At 34.9% G+C, this 19,776-nt stretch overlaps 2 protein-coding genes across 4 annotated transcripts; one reads left to right on the forward strand and one right to left on the reverse strand.

Moving 5' to 3' along the window:
• Nucleotides 1–411: 411 nt before the first annotated feature.
• Nucleotides 412–19,291, forward strand: LOC124406938 (RNA-binding protein 42). 2 transcript variants are annotated; one of them, XM_046882630.1, is made up of 5 exons: nucleotides 412–550; nucleotides 824–1,047; nucleotides 1,140–1,514; nucleotides 1,646–1,840; nucleotides 18,920–19,291. In XM_046882630.1, exons 1-5 carry the CDS (start codon nucleotides 510–512, stop codon nucleotides 19,042–19,044), a joined length of 960 nt encoding a protein of 319 aa, XP_046738586.1. In that variant the 5' UTR covers nucleotides 412–509; the 3' UTR covers nucleotides 19,045–19,291. The 2 variants fall into 2 exon arrangements, with proteins under 2 accessions (XP_046738586.1, XP_046738587.1); XM_046882631.1 differs by having other exon boundaries at nucleotides 1,143–1,514; nucleotides 18,920–19,290.
• LOC124406939 lies at nucleotides 2,843–12,342 on the reverse strand. Of its 2 annotated transcripts, none has more exons than XM_046882634.1 (4): nucleotides 12,010–12,342; nucleotides 4,433–4,743; nucleotides 3,264–3,445; nucleotides 2,843–3,142 (listed from the first exon to the last, which is right to left on the reverse strand). In XM_046882634.1, exons 2-4 carry the CDS (start codon nucleotides 4,651–4,653, stop codon nucleotides 2,970–2,972), a joined length of 576 nt encoding a protein of 191 aa, XP_046738590.1. In that variant the 5' UTR covers nucleotides 4,654–4,743; nucleotides 12,010–12,342; the 3' UTR covers nucleotides 2,843–2,969. The 2 variants fall into 2 exon arrangements, with proteins under 2 accessions (XP_046738590.1, XP_046738588.1); XM_046882632.1 differs by having other exon boundaries at nucleotides 2,843–3,145; nucleotides 3,267–3,445; nucleotides 12,010–12,341.
• Nucleotides 19,292–19,776: the final 485 nt, after the last annotated feature.

Below are 19,776 nucleotides of genomic sequence, written 5' to 3' on the forward strand. Positions count from 1 at the left end.
GGCCACCAGACAATGACGTCATAACTGTGACTACTGCGGCCTGGGACGTGAGACACATAGAAAGCGTGAGACGTTGCAGTCAAGTTGCGCGCTCTTGGTGGAAAAGACACTCGAAACTTCGAAGCTCCAACTAAAAACGGAACGTGGTCGCAGTTGACTGACGTCACGATTGGTGATACTGCAAGTATATTTCGGAATGCACCCTTTGTTTTAGCCCACTGATCTTTTTAGCCTGATTTCTGTACCTACAAAATTAGTTGTGATTGTGTCTAACTGTTGTCTAGTGTCTAGGTATAACTGTCGTTCGTAAACTTCCTTATCGAATGTTTTTGAACAAACATTACGAACGACGACACCGGGGCTTGCGGCGTATTTTGGAACTACGGTCTGTTGTCACTTACATGGTCGGAGTAGATGATTCACGGGCAGAGCAGAATTAATATTTCGCATAACGTTTTCTTGTTTATAAACTAATTTCTAGTAAATAAAATAGTAAAACTATTGTCAACATGGACGACAAACTTCGGCAAATGGAAGATGAAATGAACAGGTAATTAACCCTTGGTCAATTCGTGGTAAATATTTATCTTAACTTCTTCAGTTTTCCCCTAACCTCAGACGTCTCGATACGGTGTTCAATCAACCTCTTACTACATCACAATAATCATACAAACAATTCAACTAAGTTACAATAATATCTACCCGTCTGAATTTCAAAAATGTTATTTACCTTTATCTACACATGAGCGAGCTGCGCCTCTTCTTGTGTAAGGATAGCCCCGCTTCTAACTTTGTTTACATAAAAATATGTTTCAATGTATAGGTTTGAGGCTGAAATTGGGGGGCAGCTTGTTACTCCTGTAGTCAGACCTGTCATAGGAGTAAACACATACAGCCAAGTAGCTAGGCAACTTGAACAGCATGAAATACCAGCTCCAGTGGTTGCTGCAGCTGCGGCTTCGTTGGCATTCTCTCCCATGATTGGTTTTCCACCTCCACCACCACCACCACCGCCAATACTTATACCGCCACAAGTTGCCAGACAATGTAAGGAAATTAATACAAGAGGAATAATTTGTTTTAATTTATCACATGATCCTGACAATTTGTTACCGAGTTTTCAAATTACTTGATTTCAGCAGCTATCTCAATGTCGACATATTCATCACCTGCTCAAATAAGCAACTCGTTTTTACCAAATACATCGGATAATACCTTGAGTGCTACACCAAAATCATATGAGCCAACATCAGCACCGATCATCCGTCAGGAAATTATAGAGCAAATAATTAATACTAAAATTCCTGAGGACGAGGGAAAAAAGAAAGTTAAAGCTAAAGGTGTCAGTACAGCAGCTGAGTTAGCAATCAGCCAAGGAAAAGCTAGCTCGATTATGGCTAATGCTAGTGCCGAGGAAACTCATCCAAAAGGCAAAGGAAAAAAGAACAAAAAAATCATACGAATGGCTGGTGGGCAAACTTGGGAAGACACGTCACTCTTGGAATGGGATGAAGGTAATTTTCGCTCTAAATTCAAAATCTTTGAGCACATCATATTAACTCCATTTAGTAAAGCTTATTTTTAAACTGCCTCAATATCTTGATGAGTTGTACTTTCATTAACTGAGATCATTACTTTGCCTTAGATGACTTTAGAATATTTTGCGGTGATCTGGGAAATGATGTAACTGACGAAATGCTAGTCAGAGTCTTCAGCAAGTACCCAAGTTTCCAGAAGGCAAAAGTAGTGAGGGATAAAAGGACGAATAAAACCAAAGGTTTTGGTTTTGTTTCATTCAAGGATCCACAAGACTTCATCAGGGCCATGAAAGAAATGAATGGTAAGTTTCTTTACTTATTAATTGTCAAATGATGAATTGAATTCTTGCGTGTAATTTTTCTATGCCTACGATCTTAAATTTTTGGGCTCAGTTTTGAAGCCAAGCGATTCTGGGAATTTTTCGTAATATTTGGTATCGAAAATTCATACACCTATCAAATCATAAAAAAATATCTGGAAATTGAAATTGTACTATGCGTTCTTGTATGAATTTCATTTATTGTTTATGGTCAAGTTCATATTTCTTCGCTCATAGTCATCGATTTATTTTGCATTTGTAGAGACATCTTATTTCTTGACATACTTCAATAACACACTATGATAGCTTTAGCGGAAAAGGGGTAATCCTTGCAACATTAAAAACATATTCATTACCCTTTTCATACTTTGGTACTTGGAAACAGTTCATTTATTACCTTTAGATTTTCGTAAAACTGTGAACTGTAAAACATGTTCATCTAATAATTGCTCCAGCCTATACATCGAGTTCTTACACAGTTGTCGAGAATTAATCAAGCGGAAACAATAATTCGTAAAGATTCCTTAAGGCAATCTCATAATCGTTAAATATTCGTTGAAATAAAATCTATAAATAAATAATTACTTATTATGAATATTAGTAAATAAATATCCGCAATAGTCTACATAAATGGCGAAAATTTCATTTCAAGTACATATCGTGCGCATAAACTTTTGAGATTGCATGTGATGAGACTTTGTGTTTGCAACCAAAATTATTAATTAACAGTTACCAGTAACAATGAAATTAGTTGTGGTAATCTTGATTATGAATTCTGCATAATATTGTAGTAATTTTTTACGCTGCCTATGATACGATTATGTTGATAAAATTTAGGCATAATAAGTGATCGAGATTTTTGTAATATCCCAAAAATCATACATTTCACGAAGTGGCTGAATTGCTAAATTGAGTTGAAGTTCAATGGTTTTTTTTTTTTCAAGTTGCTGATAATATAGCATTATTTGATAATTGTTTTAACTCTGTCAAATATTGATGCGGTTATTAACGAAGAGTACTTTTCTTTGGCAAACTTTGTATTGTGAGATTACAGTAATTATTTCTCTAATCGCGCGGTCCCTTAGTCACATTCACGTTTAAATGTAAATAACTATTTCCCAAGCGGTCCCCAACCGTAAGATACAAAGAGCTGAGGTATTATGGAGTACTGCCTTCTTCCAGAAGCTCCATTTCGTAAGGCTACGCGATTGGTCGAGTGTCTGGGTGGTGGTAGCAAAGCAGGGCTTTCCAACGGAAGTGCTCTCACCGGTTCAATCTCGTTAGCTACTGAACAAGAAAATTTAATATTTAAACGTAATCGTGCATTGGGTCATTAAAAAAAATGTACAGAGATACAGATTGACTCTCTAGAAGAATCCATAATAATGTGAATCTTACCAAATCTTACCTGTGTTACTGTTAGACCGTGAACTGTGAGGATTCATGTATAATACAGAAAAGGGCATTCCGCCAGCTCCCCATCCACGAGAGGTGAATACACCTTTTTTAGCTATTCTATTAATTGGCAGCAAAGTGTCTCGAGATGATTGCACAACGATTGAATTTTGATCACGTTGACTCTGAACTCTGAAAGTATAGAAATAAAATGTTTGGTTTGATTTTAGATTCATAAAAGAACAGTTTGCGTCTAAATCAACGAATTGGTAATCACGCTTCTAGTACCATGCAGATTTTTTTGTGCATTTGTCTAAACGTTGATAACTTTTGAGCTATTAATATACACACAATCTATAAAATTGTATTCACAAATAACAAGTGAAGTGATAGTAGATGTTCATTACAAGTGTTGTTAATGCTGCATGAAAGATAATTAATTTCAATCGGCGAACTAAATTGACTGAACCAGTCAACGTTGCCTCCTCCCCCCTCTCTAACATAAATAATCAAAGCGTAATCCGTGTTTTTAAAATTCGCGTCCGTCTGGGATACACAAGTTGTGTAACGGATAGCTGCTTTTCAATTTCTCAACTTCTTATCAATATTATCGATGGCACTCGCGCGTGTTTGTCAAATCATTTAGCTTGATACATTCCCTCGTTTCTCCTGCTTATCGCCCATTAATTAATCTTTCAGAATGAATGGCACTTTGATAGTTCAACTCTATTAGGTCAAAGAGACAGCTCATTTCTTCTGATATTTTCAATCTAAATATATGGGGCATTACAGCTAAATCCTGATGTTGAGATAACTTACATTCTGTATTATTCATTCTGGTATTCAGTTAAGTTCAAAACATTTCTTGTGTAGAATATCGAAATTAGATTTTTGCTGTAAGAGCTCTCACACACACAAAACAAAAAAATTTTAACTGCCATTTAACGTCAAATATCAATCTGTAAAAATGTGGTGAAGTTAGATTAAATATGACTATTTCTGAATAATAGAAAAGATTTAGCTAGTTTCAATTAATTCTGAACCAAGTCGAGGTCCACACTTCATTGGAAATTATGAAATAAATTGGATATATAAAATCATGGAAACTGGAAGATATAAATTGCTAAAGTTTATCTTATAAAAATTAGTATTACATATTAGTGATGGATTCTTGTTTACCTCAGAGGATCATTGTAGTAATCTTGCTTAGCTGGTAGTTCCCGTCGCTGTAAATATTCCCAGCATCGTCCTCCCGGCGAACAATCCACCATATTTTCATCCCAGGAGCCATCGGTCGTATGGTGTAGAAAAGGGGCACATTGAACCAGAAGTGTATTTAGGCTCAAGATTATAGTTACTTGATAAATAATTAACACTCTAGATTCCAACATTGGAAACATGTTGCTTTTTTTTTATTTATTCTCTTCTTATTCTTCTTCTCAGCAAGCTGATATACCTCGTCGAAGTGTATGTAGTACGCAGATTTATTTCTGTAACACAGAAAAATGTACGAATCATGAAACCTGAATGTTCTTTAACTCTAGAAAGGGTCAATGAAGATCATACAAATATTAATTCTGAATAGGTTTATAAAACAAGCTTGCGTGATATTGCAAAGAAAAGACCAAAACAAAAAAAAAAGTTAAACCAGAAATGTACTTTTGATTGTTTACCAGACGTCTGGCAGCCGCTGAAGGTAACTTACTCACAATCAGTAGCCCTGTGTGTTTGCATCTCAAGACATTGATGGATGCAACCACTTTGCGTTACCGTATTAAATATCAATATTAGGAGGAACGTCTGTTCCTTTTATTTTCAGACACGTGCTTATACACGAGGGCAAAACTGTCTTTCCACGTGTGTCCTTCCTCCACGACTCTTTACTCTTGCTTAGTCGCGTCTGTTTTTATTAACTTTTTTTTTTTTCATCAATTAATTGCTTTCTAGATGCGTTAATTGAAACTCAGGATAGATCGAATTCGTTTAATCGAATATCTGTGGAACGTTCTCATGGAATTGCATTAGACTGAAATATTCTAATATTTTGATAGCACGAAAATGTATCATAATTTTTTTTTCTTCTTGTTTGATGTTTCATTTTTTGCGAGATACGTGAGATCAGAGATCAGAGTGTGAGACCTTTTAACAAGTCAATGCAATTTTTGAACCAGAGCGGGTTTCACCCACGGAGGGTTCAAGTGTAATAGCCCACCACTTACTGAGTATAACTCAATACTTGCAGGGGTCTGACGATGTGCTTGCACGTGGCGTATGATGTGAACACGGAATTCTCTTTACTTGAGAATTATTTTTTCGCGATGTAGTAAGTTCACAGTGCGACTATTTTTAGAAGCAATCTCTTCCTCTCGGAACACAATTCTTCCAGAATTGTCGATCCTCAGTACGTTACCCGTATAATTGCATTTTTTATCGATGCTCGCGTTCTAAAATTTGAATGGCATCATGAAGAATTATAAGAAACTTGCAGAAAACCGTGCGAAATATGAACTGGGTCGATATCGTATAGAAATTTCGGTAAATACCCGGAATATTAAATCTTAACACAGACACCATGCATATTATACGTGTCTCGCGATTCTCAGATCATTTTTAATTTCAATGTATAACAAAGTCGTATCAGTTCAGAAGTTCAATTTTTGGTCCGGATTGTCTGGAAAAGTGAGATGGTTTCGAAAATGAAATTTTTCATTTACTCTTGATTTGGAAAAAAAAGAAAGAAAACAAACCGTCAAAAGGAAGGGAATTCTTTTTGACATATCGTCACGGTTGCCGGCTGATAGTGAGGCGCCATTGATAAGCTGACTATATTACGTTTGATCGGGGCCAAGCTGGTCACGTATATTTTAAATTAGAAAAAACAGGAAAAAGACTATCATCGTTCCATGTACAATTAGCAATCTGTATACAGTATTTTACTCGCGAATCAAATGACGCTTATCATTCGATCACGCACTCATCTCACTGGCCGTTTGACCAGTTCAATTTAACATGTGCATGTGTACAAGCACACGCGAATAGGAGATTAGAACAGAAAAAATTAAAGTATCATCAATTTTATTTCATTTTCTCAACGTAAATTTGATTTTTTCTCTTTGGAATCAAATTTATGTATACTCGATTTTATTATGACTGATGAAACGAGTGATTTAATCGATTTTTAATCAGAATTGTGTATTTTTTTTTTGAAAATTACGAATGTAACGTAATATTTCGGTGAAATTGATAGTAACTGATACATAATCATTTTTCCGTCAATATTCAAGGGGTTAAAACGCAGGTGATTTAAAGCCTGTTCCATTTGTAGCATTGTTATCACTAGACAATAATTACTCAAGGTTTGCTGTAATTAATTGAATTTCGTTTGGCTGATGGCATAATATTATACGCATAAGTGTTATAAATATCTTTATATCCCGTAACGCAATTCTAGCGTTGTTCTGCGGTAAACAGTCTTTAATTGATTATTATTCACTGACTGTGCAGCCTTCATCTATTAAGAAAACATCAAGAAACTGTAAACAAGTTGTACCGAAATCCCGAACCGCAATTACGAAGCCGTATATTATACATCTATATACATATACATATAGGTATAAATATAATATACTTGAAACTCTCCGCATCAGAATTTTAAATTACTTAAAAAAATTATCATTGAATTAATGATTCGTTATATCGTTATGTTATTTTTATATCCATAATCCACACCGAAAGACAATCTAATTTTACAGCAAAGCCTACAATTTCAATTTGATCTGCAGTTGCTTTAAATTTTTGAACAAACGTGGATTCAATTTTTTTATAATTGAGTTGTAACTCAATTGAATGCCGATGTTTCAAACGCAGAAGAATCAAAGATTATGCATTTCTTATAATAAATCATTTGCTTGAATCGGGAATCGTTGAAAAGTTTTTGATATTTCGATAGAACGACGTTTTGTTTCTGATGGTTTGATCTTTTTTGAATTTCATTTGAATTCTCGTTTAATAACCGATTCCCTTTCACGTCTCTTTTTTTCAACGAGCGTAACGTTGCAACAGGGTTCGCTCGGTCAGTAAGCTGACTCTTTATTCCACCGTCTGGCCATTATAATAAAATTGGACTGTTTTTCGCTGTGTATTTTTTTTAATTTAATTCACGTTTTTTAAGGAATTAATATATCACTCTCGTTTTAATTCTTTAAACGGGAATTTCAAAGGGAACATCAGCAAAGAAACGCACAACAATTTTCTGCATTTAAATATATTTACACTCGGTAAACCCTTCATATTTTCATCAAATTAATTGAGCGTCAATTAAATTTCGGTTAATAACGAATAACTTTCATCTTTATAGATTTAAAAGTCAAACACGATTTTACGTCTTTACACCCTATACTTCATCTGCAGTCATCACCACGCGATTTATAGGACAGGTGTTCTTGAACTAGTTTTACATAATTTTATTTAACATTGCCAATCATAGAAAAAAATATATCAATTTTTTTTTTTTTTTTTTTTTTTTTATAATACTTCATAAACCGAGTTGGCGAAAGCTCGACTCGCGTTCTAACATTGCAGATATTTTTGTGCATAGTCCCCCGGAAAATAATTGTCCTCGATGAATTTATTTGGGTTGGCTGATTAAGGATTCAGTTGTATGTATTCAGATTGTTAAACTCTAATGGATCACATTTATTTGGCTCGTAAAGCGTGAGGCAAGCACGACGATATGCTTGTGTGCGATGATTACGTTAAAGTCAAAGACAAGCAGTTTTGCGGGGGAATTATTGCAATGCGTGTATCTATTTCTGTGACATTCCGTATTATTTTTAGTCCGACGTTATATTTATCATTGCGATTAAGTCCAGCGGCGGCGGAGGCGGGGTAGAAGAGTGAAATGGTGGCAATTTTACAACTCGCAGACACCACGAGAACACTTGGTTTGCCAGTCACTTTACCCAGCTTGTAACCTTTGACGGTGATGGTTTTATATATGCCTGCTGCAGGAAAAGAAAGATGGAAGAGCATCAAAAACAACACGAAGCAAGCTTCGGATGACTTAGAGACTTTGCATATATTTCTTAATGCATAAACAAAAAGCACTGGACAATTGTTTTTTTTTCGTACGGTTTTCATTCACGTGTTTGTTTACTTTTCTTTTTCCCACTTGAGAAAACTCTCAAACTCTATCAGATAAAAACAAATTTCGATTTTCCAGTCACGTGAAATAAGTGCGATATTAAACTTCGTATTGATGAGGCATATTTTTAAGCTATCGTTGTATATATATATATATATACGTCAAAGGCTTTCGGTGACCCATTTCTGAAATTTCATTACGTCACCGATTTTGCCTATTATTTGTGCATCACTGGTAGGTACTGCATATTGGCAACAATTAGAAGAAGAAAGGAAAGGAAAAAGTATAGTGAAAAAGAAATTATCTATTACTTTCGAGATTTCTTTTTGATCTCTACAAGATCGATAGAACATAAGCGGAGAGATATTATCGATGAAATTTTTTTTAGGAAAACGACAAAGGAAACGACACCGAAGCGTAACTATTTCAATGAAATCGAATAATTCGTTGTACATCAATTAATGTTGAGCAATATTAAAGGCCAGATTCTATAACAAAGGCATATACAATGAAAAACGGGATACAATTTATTGAAGAATCGATAGTAATTTAAAGTCGTGAAACACTTTCCTTTGTCACAATTTCATTTCACACATCATGCGCACCTCTACGTGCTGCATAGCCTTGTCTATGGATATTCTAATTATAATCAAAGATTACGTCCTTTGTACATTCTATCTGAATTCTGAGATGTAATTATGTTATTGCATGACAATAACCTACGCAAATTACGTTACTAAGTTAGGTGAACTCGCGGTTTTGACGTTATAAACAGCCAATTTTACTCGAACTTACTTTGCAGTAATTAACGTGGTTATGTACGCTGTATAAATTTTAGAATTTCTAACCGTCAGTTGAATACCACGGCTTTCGAATAATAAACTGGGGACGAATCCAGTCAACAAATATTTCTCTTCGTTATTTTCACCCTTTACGTAACTCGTCAGAAATAAACGCGGATTAGGACACAAAGAAATCTATTGGTATGACGGTCGAAGGAAAAAATAAAAACGAATAAATAAAACACGAATCAATTTTCTAACAAGGTGATAACGTATATATCATATCATAAAAGTTGAATTAACTTTGTTCATACGGTTCAGGATGTGTAATTTTCTTCTCATTTCGTTTTATTTCATTGCTAGTTCGAGAACGGAATTAAAAAATTGATTCCATGATTTCCCTTGGCGAGTTTGTCTGTCCATAGACTTGAGTCGAAACATTCTAACTCGATTATATTAGAATTTCGATTCGTTTCAAACTTCTGTAAGGTTTCTGTGTACCTATAATTATCAAAAGTTCCCACCGCACCTTGAGTTAGTTTATTTTTTTGATCATATACCCCCCCCCCCCCCCCCCCCCCCCCCCGAGTTATCCACACGAAGTTGTGATCGCGCACTGAAATTAATTACAAACTGTAGCAGCACGTCGTGTTACGCGAAGTCAGATGTGCAACCGCAGAATGATATAGGTCCATACACAGATCTGCACAAGTTCCGTTCAAATTAATCTTTAGTTTGAGGTGATCAACTCGAGCAAGCCATCTTTACGTAATATTGTAATGTACTTGCGGAGGTTTGATCCACGAGATCCTCGGTCAAGGATCCATCTCTACAAGGTGTATCTGCAGCCAATTAACCGAGTTCAGATATCAATTTGGTCGAGTATTGCAGAGGGAGGTTTCATCTGCATTTTTAATTTGCCCGAGTAGTCAAGGTTTAACGTGGTTAACGTTATTTTTGCACGAACACAATCCTGACGAATTATGAATGGAATGCCAGCCCTGCGGAGTCACGTAACTTCGACTTCGAATTAGCGGAGAAATTAGTATTCATGAACTACGCGGTGACATGTATTTTGTTCGCGGTTAACATTGATGAAACGATACCAGCTGTGTTTGTACCTGGACACGTTCAATGTACGTACACCTAATGAGGGAAATTTCGATGCGTTCATAATATGGTATCGATCAAACGTCAATTTTCAACAATATTTTCTATTCCCGATAAAAGTTTAAAAAGTTTTTATTTCTGGGCTTAATGATGTTCCTTCTTCACGGATTATCTGATTACACTTTATAATTATAGACATCCATCTTACGGATACCTATTGTACCTATATATATATATATATATATATATATATATATATATTATACTACCGATCAAAGTTTTACTGAAATAAACGCGAATCCGTGCCGCAGAGGTGGTGTGATCGATTGTTATATTAGCGAAATTAACCCGACAAATATCGCACAGAGATTTGAAATGTATGTACAGTTGTATCAATAGTGGTAATGCATGCATAGGTATACATATTTGTTTGCATATTCGGGCTGAACAGGATCGAGAATGGAGTCGCTGATACGGGCATTAGGTATTTTTATTATCGCGATTAAATTGAAACCCGGAGAGTTATTAACATAATATAACACTAAAGTTTTCGTAAAAAACGTGTATCTACAAGTGATAATTTTTATTATTAACGAGATATTCACTTACGGAAACATATTATTTATCCAAGGATAAAAGAGAAAGAAAAAATTGTAAATGAGATATTTTTATAATCCCCGGATTTTTCGAAATCTAACACCATTTTTTGTTACTTACAATGCCAAAAGAAAATTGAAAAAAAAAAAAAAAAAAAAATTATGAGCGCTTAGTCATGCAAAATTTTTTTTCCCGTGCTACAATGAAGATTATGGAATTTTGCTTTCGCGCATTATAGTTAGTTCTACAGAAACAAGTGAAAAGGTACAATAAGACTACAAATCTACACCATTATTGCGGTAATATGTGCTGTACGAGTGTAGAATTGGAATACTTTGGATATTAGTTTGATCGAAACAGAAAAAGTGTTTTCAGAAAGATACACAGAGAAAAATTTCTAGTTGTGATTACTGTACAGTCATTTATAACAATTTTTATTCTTTACGATAGTTAAAAAATATGCGTTCCAGGTACGAAATGGAAATTTCATTTATAGCTGTAACCAGAAAATCTAGTATGTGTTAATATTTTTTTTTTATTGCAGCTACGCTTATCACATTTTTTTCTAACCCTTGCGATAATTCGATAATAGTGCAATAAGAAATTCATATTGAGGCTTTATTTAATTTAACATTTATTTTAGTAAACTAAGCAAACAAATTTCATCCTGCAACAATCACAAAATTTACCATCGGCAACTATAATCGTACTACATAGTTCCTCGTAACACGTATTATTTCTAATTCGAATATGTAATATTTAAATCGTTGTTTTAACGTTACACATTTTATGAAAATTTCCAATAACAACAATAACAGATGTTACTTTTCTCAGTGTAAATGTAAGCATTTTTTAATTATTTTTATTATCTCTCATTTTTCTATTAACGATGCTTAAATTAGTTACGAGTAGGTTTTTTCGGAGAGACGTCAGAACAGTAAAAAAAGAAATAAAAATAAAAAAAAAAAAGGAAAGAAAAGAAAAAGAGTAAAACAAGAATGGAAAGAAGTACCAAATTCGAATACAGTGGGATAAAGAAAATTTGAAACAAAGACAAGTGATAAATTTTCATGAATACCCCGAAAGTTCGCCGGAAGTAGGAAAGAAAGTTTTATTTTATTTACCTGTCGCATTCGTTCGCAGTCGTTTTCCTTGGGTTCTTCTACCCCGTATCGTTCGTCTTGTTTTCCGCGTTGCCGCCTCTATAATTTATCTCAAAACTCTTCTATAACTCTTTTTGATTTACTTGATCCTATACGATATCACTCCTGTTTTATTCCTTTCTCTATCTCTCTCTCCCTCTCTCTTTCTCGCTCTCTGCAAACTACAGACCCTCAAAAATTAATTGCACGAATTATAGATGCTGCGCGTTATGTTATACAGGCTGCACTTTGATTTTCCTTTACTGCCAGGGTGACGGCGTCGGAGTGCGTCGCGACGAACGGCGTCTCGCTACTAATTCAACAACCCCTACCCGAACCGGACCTCCCACCCTTATCAGACAGGCCAATAGGATTTTAGGATATATTATCAGCCAATCGTCGAAAAGTCTTTTTTCTTCCCCACCATTTCCATGCATAATTTAAAAAAAAAAAATTTATTATTACTATTTTTTATTTTTCCACATTTCAATATATACGTATACATACATGTGCTTTTATTTAAAATGCTATAACAGCGGAGATGATTCAGATGCGTGATTGCATAAAAATCGGCGCGTATCAGGAGGCAAACGAAAAAATTGACGCATCTACATGCGCGTGTGCACGTGCATTTTTATGCTGCAAGTTGTACGTACAGGGAGAAGAAGAATTCCTGCAGATCGACGCTGCGTAACCCTGCAGTAATAATAAGACGATCTCATACACGCGATACGACGTGCGAACGTGTGTGTGTGTGTGTATGTATATATATATATATATGTATACCACATACGTTGTTACATACATGACATACACAATACCGATAAGTCGCTGTGCTATCTCGCATCCAGCGTAGACGTATAATAATTGATCAACGTATATCAATCTTCCATTTACTGGCCATTGTTGCCATTGTTGCTATTTATATACCACCTATAAACCAATTTAATAATCGTCTTGCATTGGCGAAGTGTATATAGTTATATAATCTATGTTACATGTACAATAATAATGGTATGACAGAGGAGGTGGGTTGATAAGGGATAAAAGATTTTATTCACTCGGTAATACATCCTCGTAGAATTTTTATTAATTTTTTCTTTGCTGTTTGATCATTTATTTATTTATTTATTTATTTGTTTATTAATCAATTAATTTTTGCGAAACATTTTTTGTCATGCCATTTGAGAGCTGTTCAATGATTTTTTGGGTCATGACTTCGAGATATACATTTATTCGATAAATAATTATAAAAATCTCGCCATTACACAACATGTATTATACATATATTATGTATATATATATATATATATATATATATATATATATATATATATATATATATATATAATATAATAGATGCGAAAAGAATTTTTACTCACAGAACAGAGAAATCGTATGGAATTCTAAATATGAATAACAGAAATAGAACGAATCCTCTATTTTTAGTCACGGTTTTGTTGAATATTTAGAACTTGAATGAGGATGTAGGAAACAAAAATGTGCAACCGATAGAATGCACGCGTGTAGGTATAAAAGTATATTTTTAGTTTTAACATGTGGGAATATTTTCCAACTCATCTCTGAAGGAATTTCAGATATATTTATTTATATATATATGTATATATTATGTGTTTATTACACCTAAGCTATGCGCCCTTGTATATGCTAGGCATGTATATGTTTAATAATATATTACACGAGTAGGCGATTGATCGCGGGCTGTAGGTGTAACCTAATTGTAGGAACATGTGGTACACAAAAAAAAAAAGAAGAAAACGATCCTTATTCTTGGTGACAAATATAAAATTTATACTCAGTATTTCAAAATTCAGCTGCGGATGAAGAGACACAGCTAAGAATTTCACGATTAACATTATATCTCTGGTTGTTATGATCGCGCAGTGATTGACGAATATTGTTATAACTATGATTACCTAATTTTCCTCGAGAAAAGTTTGGTACATTGATCGTCAATGTGAAAATAAAGGTAGAGAACAACGATATGTTATATCTTTCCTTCTTGTATTGGCATTATTAAAATATCACACCGTCAAATTCATTGTAAAATTACAAATTAGTGATTTGTCGAATTTTTTCATCAATGTTTCGTTAGGTTAGTCTTGGCAACTTCAACCTCGTGTTTTTCAGTGATAAAAGCTTGAGTCACGCCGAAGCAACAAGTTGTTTCTATTCGCTGCGAGCCGGGAACCGAGTGCAATTATAATTGTGATTAAATCTCAAGTTTATGAATTAAGTTTGAGATTAAAAAAACGCTGTACCTTATTATTCGGTCCCCCTTTTTTTTCTTTTTTTTTTAACAGCATTACAACGCGTTATATTGAAATTTTATGAAAATCATTATATACCGGCCCGCTTCCCCTCGAAAGACGTTCATTCTTCTATTCGTGTTCACACGCTACAATGAATGAATAATTTATACACCTATATGAAAATTTAAACGAGCGTTTGATTCATACAGCATGTATAAGGTAACGCTTGTAGCTTATCGCGATATTTCATTATAATAGAGGTTGGTAAAAACACGCTTTCCTGCAGTCATTGTGCCAACGACGGAGAAGCATTTGTCCTTTTTTTCAGCCCTGCATCAAGCTCTCGTTTATTGTTAGATTCAAGGCATTGACTTTAACAAAAACGGAATCTGTCACGAGGATTAATAAGTTTAGCTTTTTTCATTTCTGAAGGTTTTTGTCAAATTTTACAACCGTTTTTAGATCGAAATTCCCACACACCAATGACGGCAGGTGTTTTGTTACTCTAACAGCTTTCCTCGCGTACAAAGAATTTCAACGTTAGGTATAATCATTTCAATTATAATCACTCGATTTTGCTTTACAATCGAGTAATTTGGACGCGGAGATGATGACAAACTGAACGGATATCTAAACGGCGTTTGAGGTACCGGCGGAATATCCGGTGTAACCTTGCGCTGTTCTGATTAAAATTACACTGCTGATCCGTGTACGAGTCCTTCGGTTTCGCAAAACGTTAAAAAAAAATCAAATTCAGTGATATTTTTTCTCCCTCTTTTTGCTGTCCTCTAATTCGCCAACTCTTATAAATATTAAAGGAGTGCAGGAAATTCGACGAACAAAGAAAAAAAAAAAAAAAAAGAAGGAACTTTCTCGCAATAAGAATCACATTTTATTATCTAACAATTACAGGTGTACAAATAATTTCATGAAACTTTTAACGATCCTTTCAACGATTTCGAGGTCAATGTTTTATCCTCGGAGTGAATAACAGGCCCAACTTCATATACAAGTGTGGTGTAGTTAAATATTCAAAGAAATATTATAACATAACGGGGTGTTTCTCATTGTGCAGAAATCTTAAGCGTGGGCGAGTAGAAAGGAGCCGGTGTCGTTGTACAGGTTATCCTGCGATTTGTCGCTTCCGAATCCCACGCCTAGGTGAATCCTTATCGTTAATAAGAGGTCCTAGACTTCTACAGTGTACCCACGTCATTGTATGACCTGTCCTGACCCGATACACCTCTGCTTTAACTTCGCATTGAAGACAGCCAATGACCGTGGTTGGGAAAACAGTCCCTTTCTTATCTTGATATTGCGTTGCTTATTTTTGTACTTTAGAAATCCGTGCTCCGGATGAAGATAGAATAGATAATTCCGTCAGAATTACCGACTCTGTTTGTACGGGATTGTAAGATATTATGAAGCATCAACTTGATCATTGATATACACTGAAAGAGTCGAGTTATTTATGTTATACAATTTTTTTATATTATATTCAACGCGGTGTATAAGACAGGTGGATCTTTGATGAATGGTGGCTTGATTAAAATCGTCAAGGTATTTCTTCAAGATTAACCTCGGCATCTAAGTTTTGTGGTATATAATATGGATAATTGCTTCTTATGGTAGGAGAAGGAAATTTTTCTCAACTGGTCTTCAGAATTCTTATATTTTTATTGCCTTATCTCAGATTTTATCTTTGCCTTCGTCTCATTTCACGTGATTTCACTTAATTCACTCGGAGAACCTTTTTTAATCAATGTTTTCACGACTTGTGTTACCATATTGTAACAATATAAATTGAATAATGCCTCGGCGACTTTTTTCTCTTATATATTATACCTTGGGGCTTAAATATTCCACCTGCACACAATATATTGTCGGAGATATTATTATAGAACTGGAGAAGTTTCGCGCGGTAGAGCTATAATTGAATTTACAAAACAATTAAAAATTATATCTCTGACGTCGATTGGTTCTTCAATTTTTTCAAGCCTGCAGCCACTCGATCTCCTTGAATATCAGGTATAGTCGTTATTCGATGAACAATTTTCACAGTCTGGCTACCACCATGGCATCAGCTGTTCCATTAATTCTATTAATTAATTAGTTGCTTGGAATTTGATTCTTCGAATTCGATTATAAAATAATTGTTCATCAAATCTGTGGGGAAATTTCTTTCACATGCATTCGATAATCGGACAGTATGTGTAATGCGTTGCAAGAGAATCTCTGATGCATGAATTTAATATACACTGTACGTGTAATATATTATTCATCGGATAGTGTTTAATTTAAAGATCTCCCTTAGGGCGAATCGATATTCCATGCAAATGTTGATTTTAAGCCGTTCTGACTGCCCTGATCGTGCTTAACGTAGTCCTCGGCAAACAGAACTCCACTTCAGTGCAATTCAGTGATTGATTTGCCAATTCAACTGACATAGTTTGTCAATGAATATATAAAGCAGCTTGTTTTCAAGAACGTTATATGCAGAGGAATAGCGATATATACGAGTTATTAATATTATACGCGATACAAGTTGTGGTAGTCAATCAAGGATAAAAATTTCTTCCTAAGGCATTTCACGAATGCAATGCAGAGCAGCCGTTGCCAAATATTTCTTAAACGTTTTGTCCTCGCAATATTATTCATGGGGTGAGTATTTTCCACGAGTAAATAGAAAACGAGAAACGAATGCACGCGCCGGCCAAAAATATTCTCTCTATACCGTTTATATTTAACTTGATCATACATGTTTATCCTATACAATATGCTAAAAATGAATAACAGAGACTCTTGCTTCTGCTGAAATGTCAATAATCCTTTACTGTTGTATTAATTGTAAGATTACCTATACTTTTCTCGCAAGAAAAGACGAACGATTTAACTTCTTTTTCATCCCGGTATTTCGAGGGGAAAAATTTAACCCCCAAAACATTTCTATACGCATATATGTCTTATCTGTGGGATACGAACAACGTGCGGTTAGCCCTAAGATCATTTTACCCATACCAGAGAGAATAAAAGAGCCTTGTATTTTCGATATTGGATGCCATCTATTCTGTGCGGTTCTTTTGTTCCTGGGTAAAAAAATTATTTTGCGTATACTTTGTCTGCATCGTCGGAGAATCCTTGAAGAAGGTGAGAAAGAAGGTATAAAGGTGATATCAATCATTTGATCCTTATTCGACAGCAGACTTTTTTCACTTTATATTCTACTCTGCATTCCACGTGTATTTTGAACACGTACAAGGTGAGATACATCTCTTATGCATTGTAATACGTGATGCATGCGTATAACAAAAAGAGCGAGGAAACGAATTGTTATTACTTTTAGAAACGACGTAATAGTCAGGCCATTCGGCGTAGAATAACGTATGTAGAGAATTTACGACAACTGTCCAGGGTTTCGAAGTAATTTAGTTTATTTTTCACCCTTTTAACTCCTTTCAGAGCTATGCGATATATACACGCAATTGTGTGTACGTACTTTTTATAACAACTTAATAACTCTGATCCTGCACGTGTACCGGAGTACTTTTTCATATTATTACAGTATAAGACCAATTTTAATTTTCTTACCTTCAATATGTCTGATTGCTAATATTTATCCTTCACGTAATTTTACCGAAGATTGTTAAATAACTATTAGATTATAATACTTTTACTGAATATATACGAAAATCACATTTCAAGCGAGCACTCTGTTCATTCTTTCTTCTTCTTGATAACACAGGATACGTATCGTTCTTTTGTTGTCATCGGTAAAATATTGACGAACATCCATGTTCGCAGTTTGATAACATCGTTTCAAAATCGTGTCGTGGTTTTACCTGCGGTTTTATTTAAGTAGTAGCAATAAAATATTTTCCGTCTCTACGTGCATCATGCAGACTTTTGTATGAGATTTCCCGAATACTTGTGATAAACGTGAAACCGCGTCCTGATCACGATTATCTGCAAAGCTGCGGTAAGCCGATTAAAACACACGGAATGAAATAATATCTGAAACTGCAGCCGCATCCTCCTCAAACTATAATAAGCATGCGATAAAACTTTTGTTTGTATATCGATAATCTTCAATTTTCGCAACCGTAACAAAGATTTTCTATTCGAGTAAATGACGAAGAATTTTTTTCCCCTTTATCCCAAACTGGAATTAATTATAAGTTGAACGTGTGAAAATTATCATATGTCGCACTAGTTTGTATACGTATATAATATCGGTCGCGATATTATCCAGATTGCGTCACTTGAAAAACTCCGCAGGGTTGTTATACCCGATGAATAAAGTAGGGTTTTCGAGTCTTGTATCGTGAGAATGTGCCAGCAGGTTATAAGGCTTCGTTGTCACCGTATAAAAACCAGTTGATGAGTTTATATGCGACGATAAAAGTGATCGTACCGAGTACGTGGGCGAAATATGTTTCGTTTTTCTCAATACATAAATTCCAAAGGGGGACTCAGTATAACGAACTTCAATTCGTGCCCTCAGTGTCGTCGGTGTATAATTATTAACGCTATTTTTATACGAGAATTTCTCACCTACTTATTTCTTCTTCTTACTTGCCGTGGTAAATAATTATTTCCTTTTCTTTTTATCAATATTTCAGGAAGGTACGTCGGCTCGCGACCCATCAAGTTGCGGAAGAGCTCGTGGAAGCAAAGGAATTTGGACAGCGTTCGAAAGAAAGAAAAGGAAAAGCAGGCTCTGATCGGCTTACTCACCGGCAGGTGATGATGCGGCTGGTGTCCATATCGCCGTGTTCCTACGTCAACTTCTTGCGAAACCCCGAACCGACCTTGTCGACCATCTTCAAGTGGAAATCCTTGGGCTTTCATCTGTGTATAATATTTGCAACACATGTCGCGTTGTGTGCAATATTTAAGATATACAGTTTTAGCCAAAAGAGAAACGGAACTCTGGTTGAGGAGTACTGTTTAATTTATCTGTTACACGTGTAACTTTTCATGGTACAGAAGTACCCTTCTAATTTCTATGGGGAAAAATACGTAACACCTGTTACTTACAGAAACGTACAATACTTTTTGTTTTGTAATTTTTCACACGTGTATGCCGATTGGATACTGATAGTAGTTGTAATAATCAAATTTGCTCTGGTGAGACTTTGTGCATATAAAAAAAAAAAAAAAAAAACACCACTTCAGTATAATTAATAAAATCGCAACAGAATTGAAATGAATATTTCAAATTGGACTCAGAAGTTATTTTTATTTGCAACTACTTAATAAAACGAGATACGTTCCATTGTATGATCGAAGAAACATGCCTGTATCAGGTCTGTATAATGTATTAATCTTAACGTTCAATTTTAGACTCTGTACTTTTAACCTTGTTGTAACTTTACCACAAGTATTACGTATGGATAGAAGTTTACACAAATCAAATTCATTTCCCGCAAACACCATTCGCCGTTGGAAAATAAGAAAATTGCAGATTGCACGCTAT

This window comes from Diprion similis, chromosome 6, assembly GCF_021155765.1.
Source record: "Diprion similis isolate iyDipSimi1 chromosome 6, iyDipSimi1.1, whole genome shotgun sequence".
NCBI lineage: Eukaryota > Metazoa > Arthropoda > Insecta > Hymenoptera > Diprionidae > Diprion > Diprion similis.

Bases quoted from the DNA above. Each gene is read 5' to 3' on its own strand.
- LOC124406938 (XM_046882630.1), top strand. From the start codon at position 510: ATGGACGACAAACTTCGGCAAATGGAAGATGAAATGAACAG. The intron at 1,515-1,645 runs GTAATTTTCGCT...ACTTTGCCTTAG, and splicing joins ACTCTTGGAATGGGATGAAG to ATGACTTTAGAATATTTTGC. The intron at 1,841-18,919 runs GTAAGTTTCTTT...TCAATATTTCAG, and splicing joins GGCCATGAAAGAAATGAATG to GAAGGTACGTCGGCTCGCGA.
- LOC124406939 (XM_046882634.1), bottom strand. From the start codon at position 4,653: ATGTTTCCAATGTTGGAATCTAGAGTGTTAATTATTTATCAAGTAACT. The intron at 3,446-4,432 runs GTAAACAAGAAT...CTATACTTTCAG, and splicing joins TACTACAATGATCCTCTGAG to AGTTCAGAGTCAACGTGATC. The intron at 3,143-3,263 runs AGATTTGGTAAG...CTTGTTCAGTAG, and splicing joins GTCTAACAGTAACACAGGTA to CTAACGAGATTGAACCGGTG.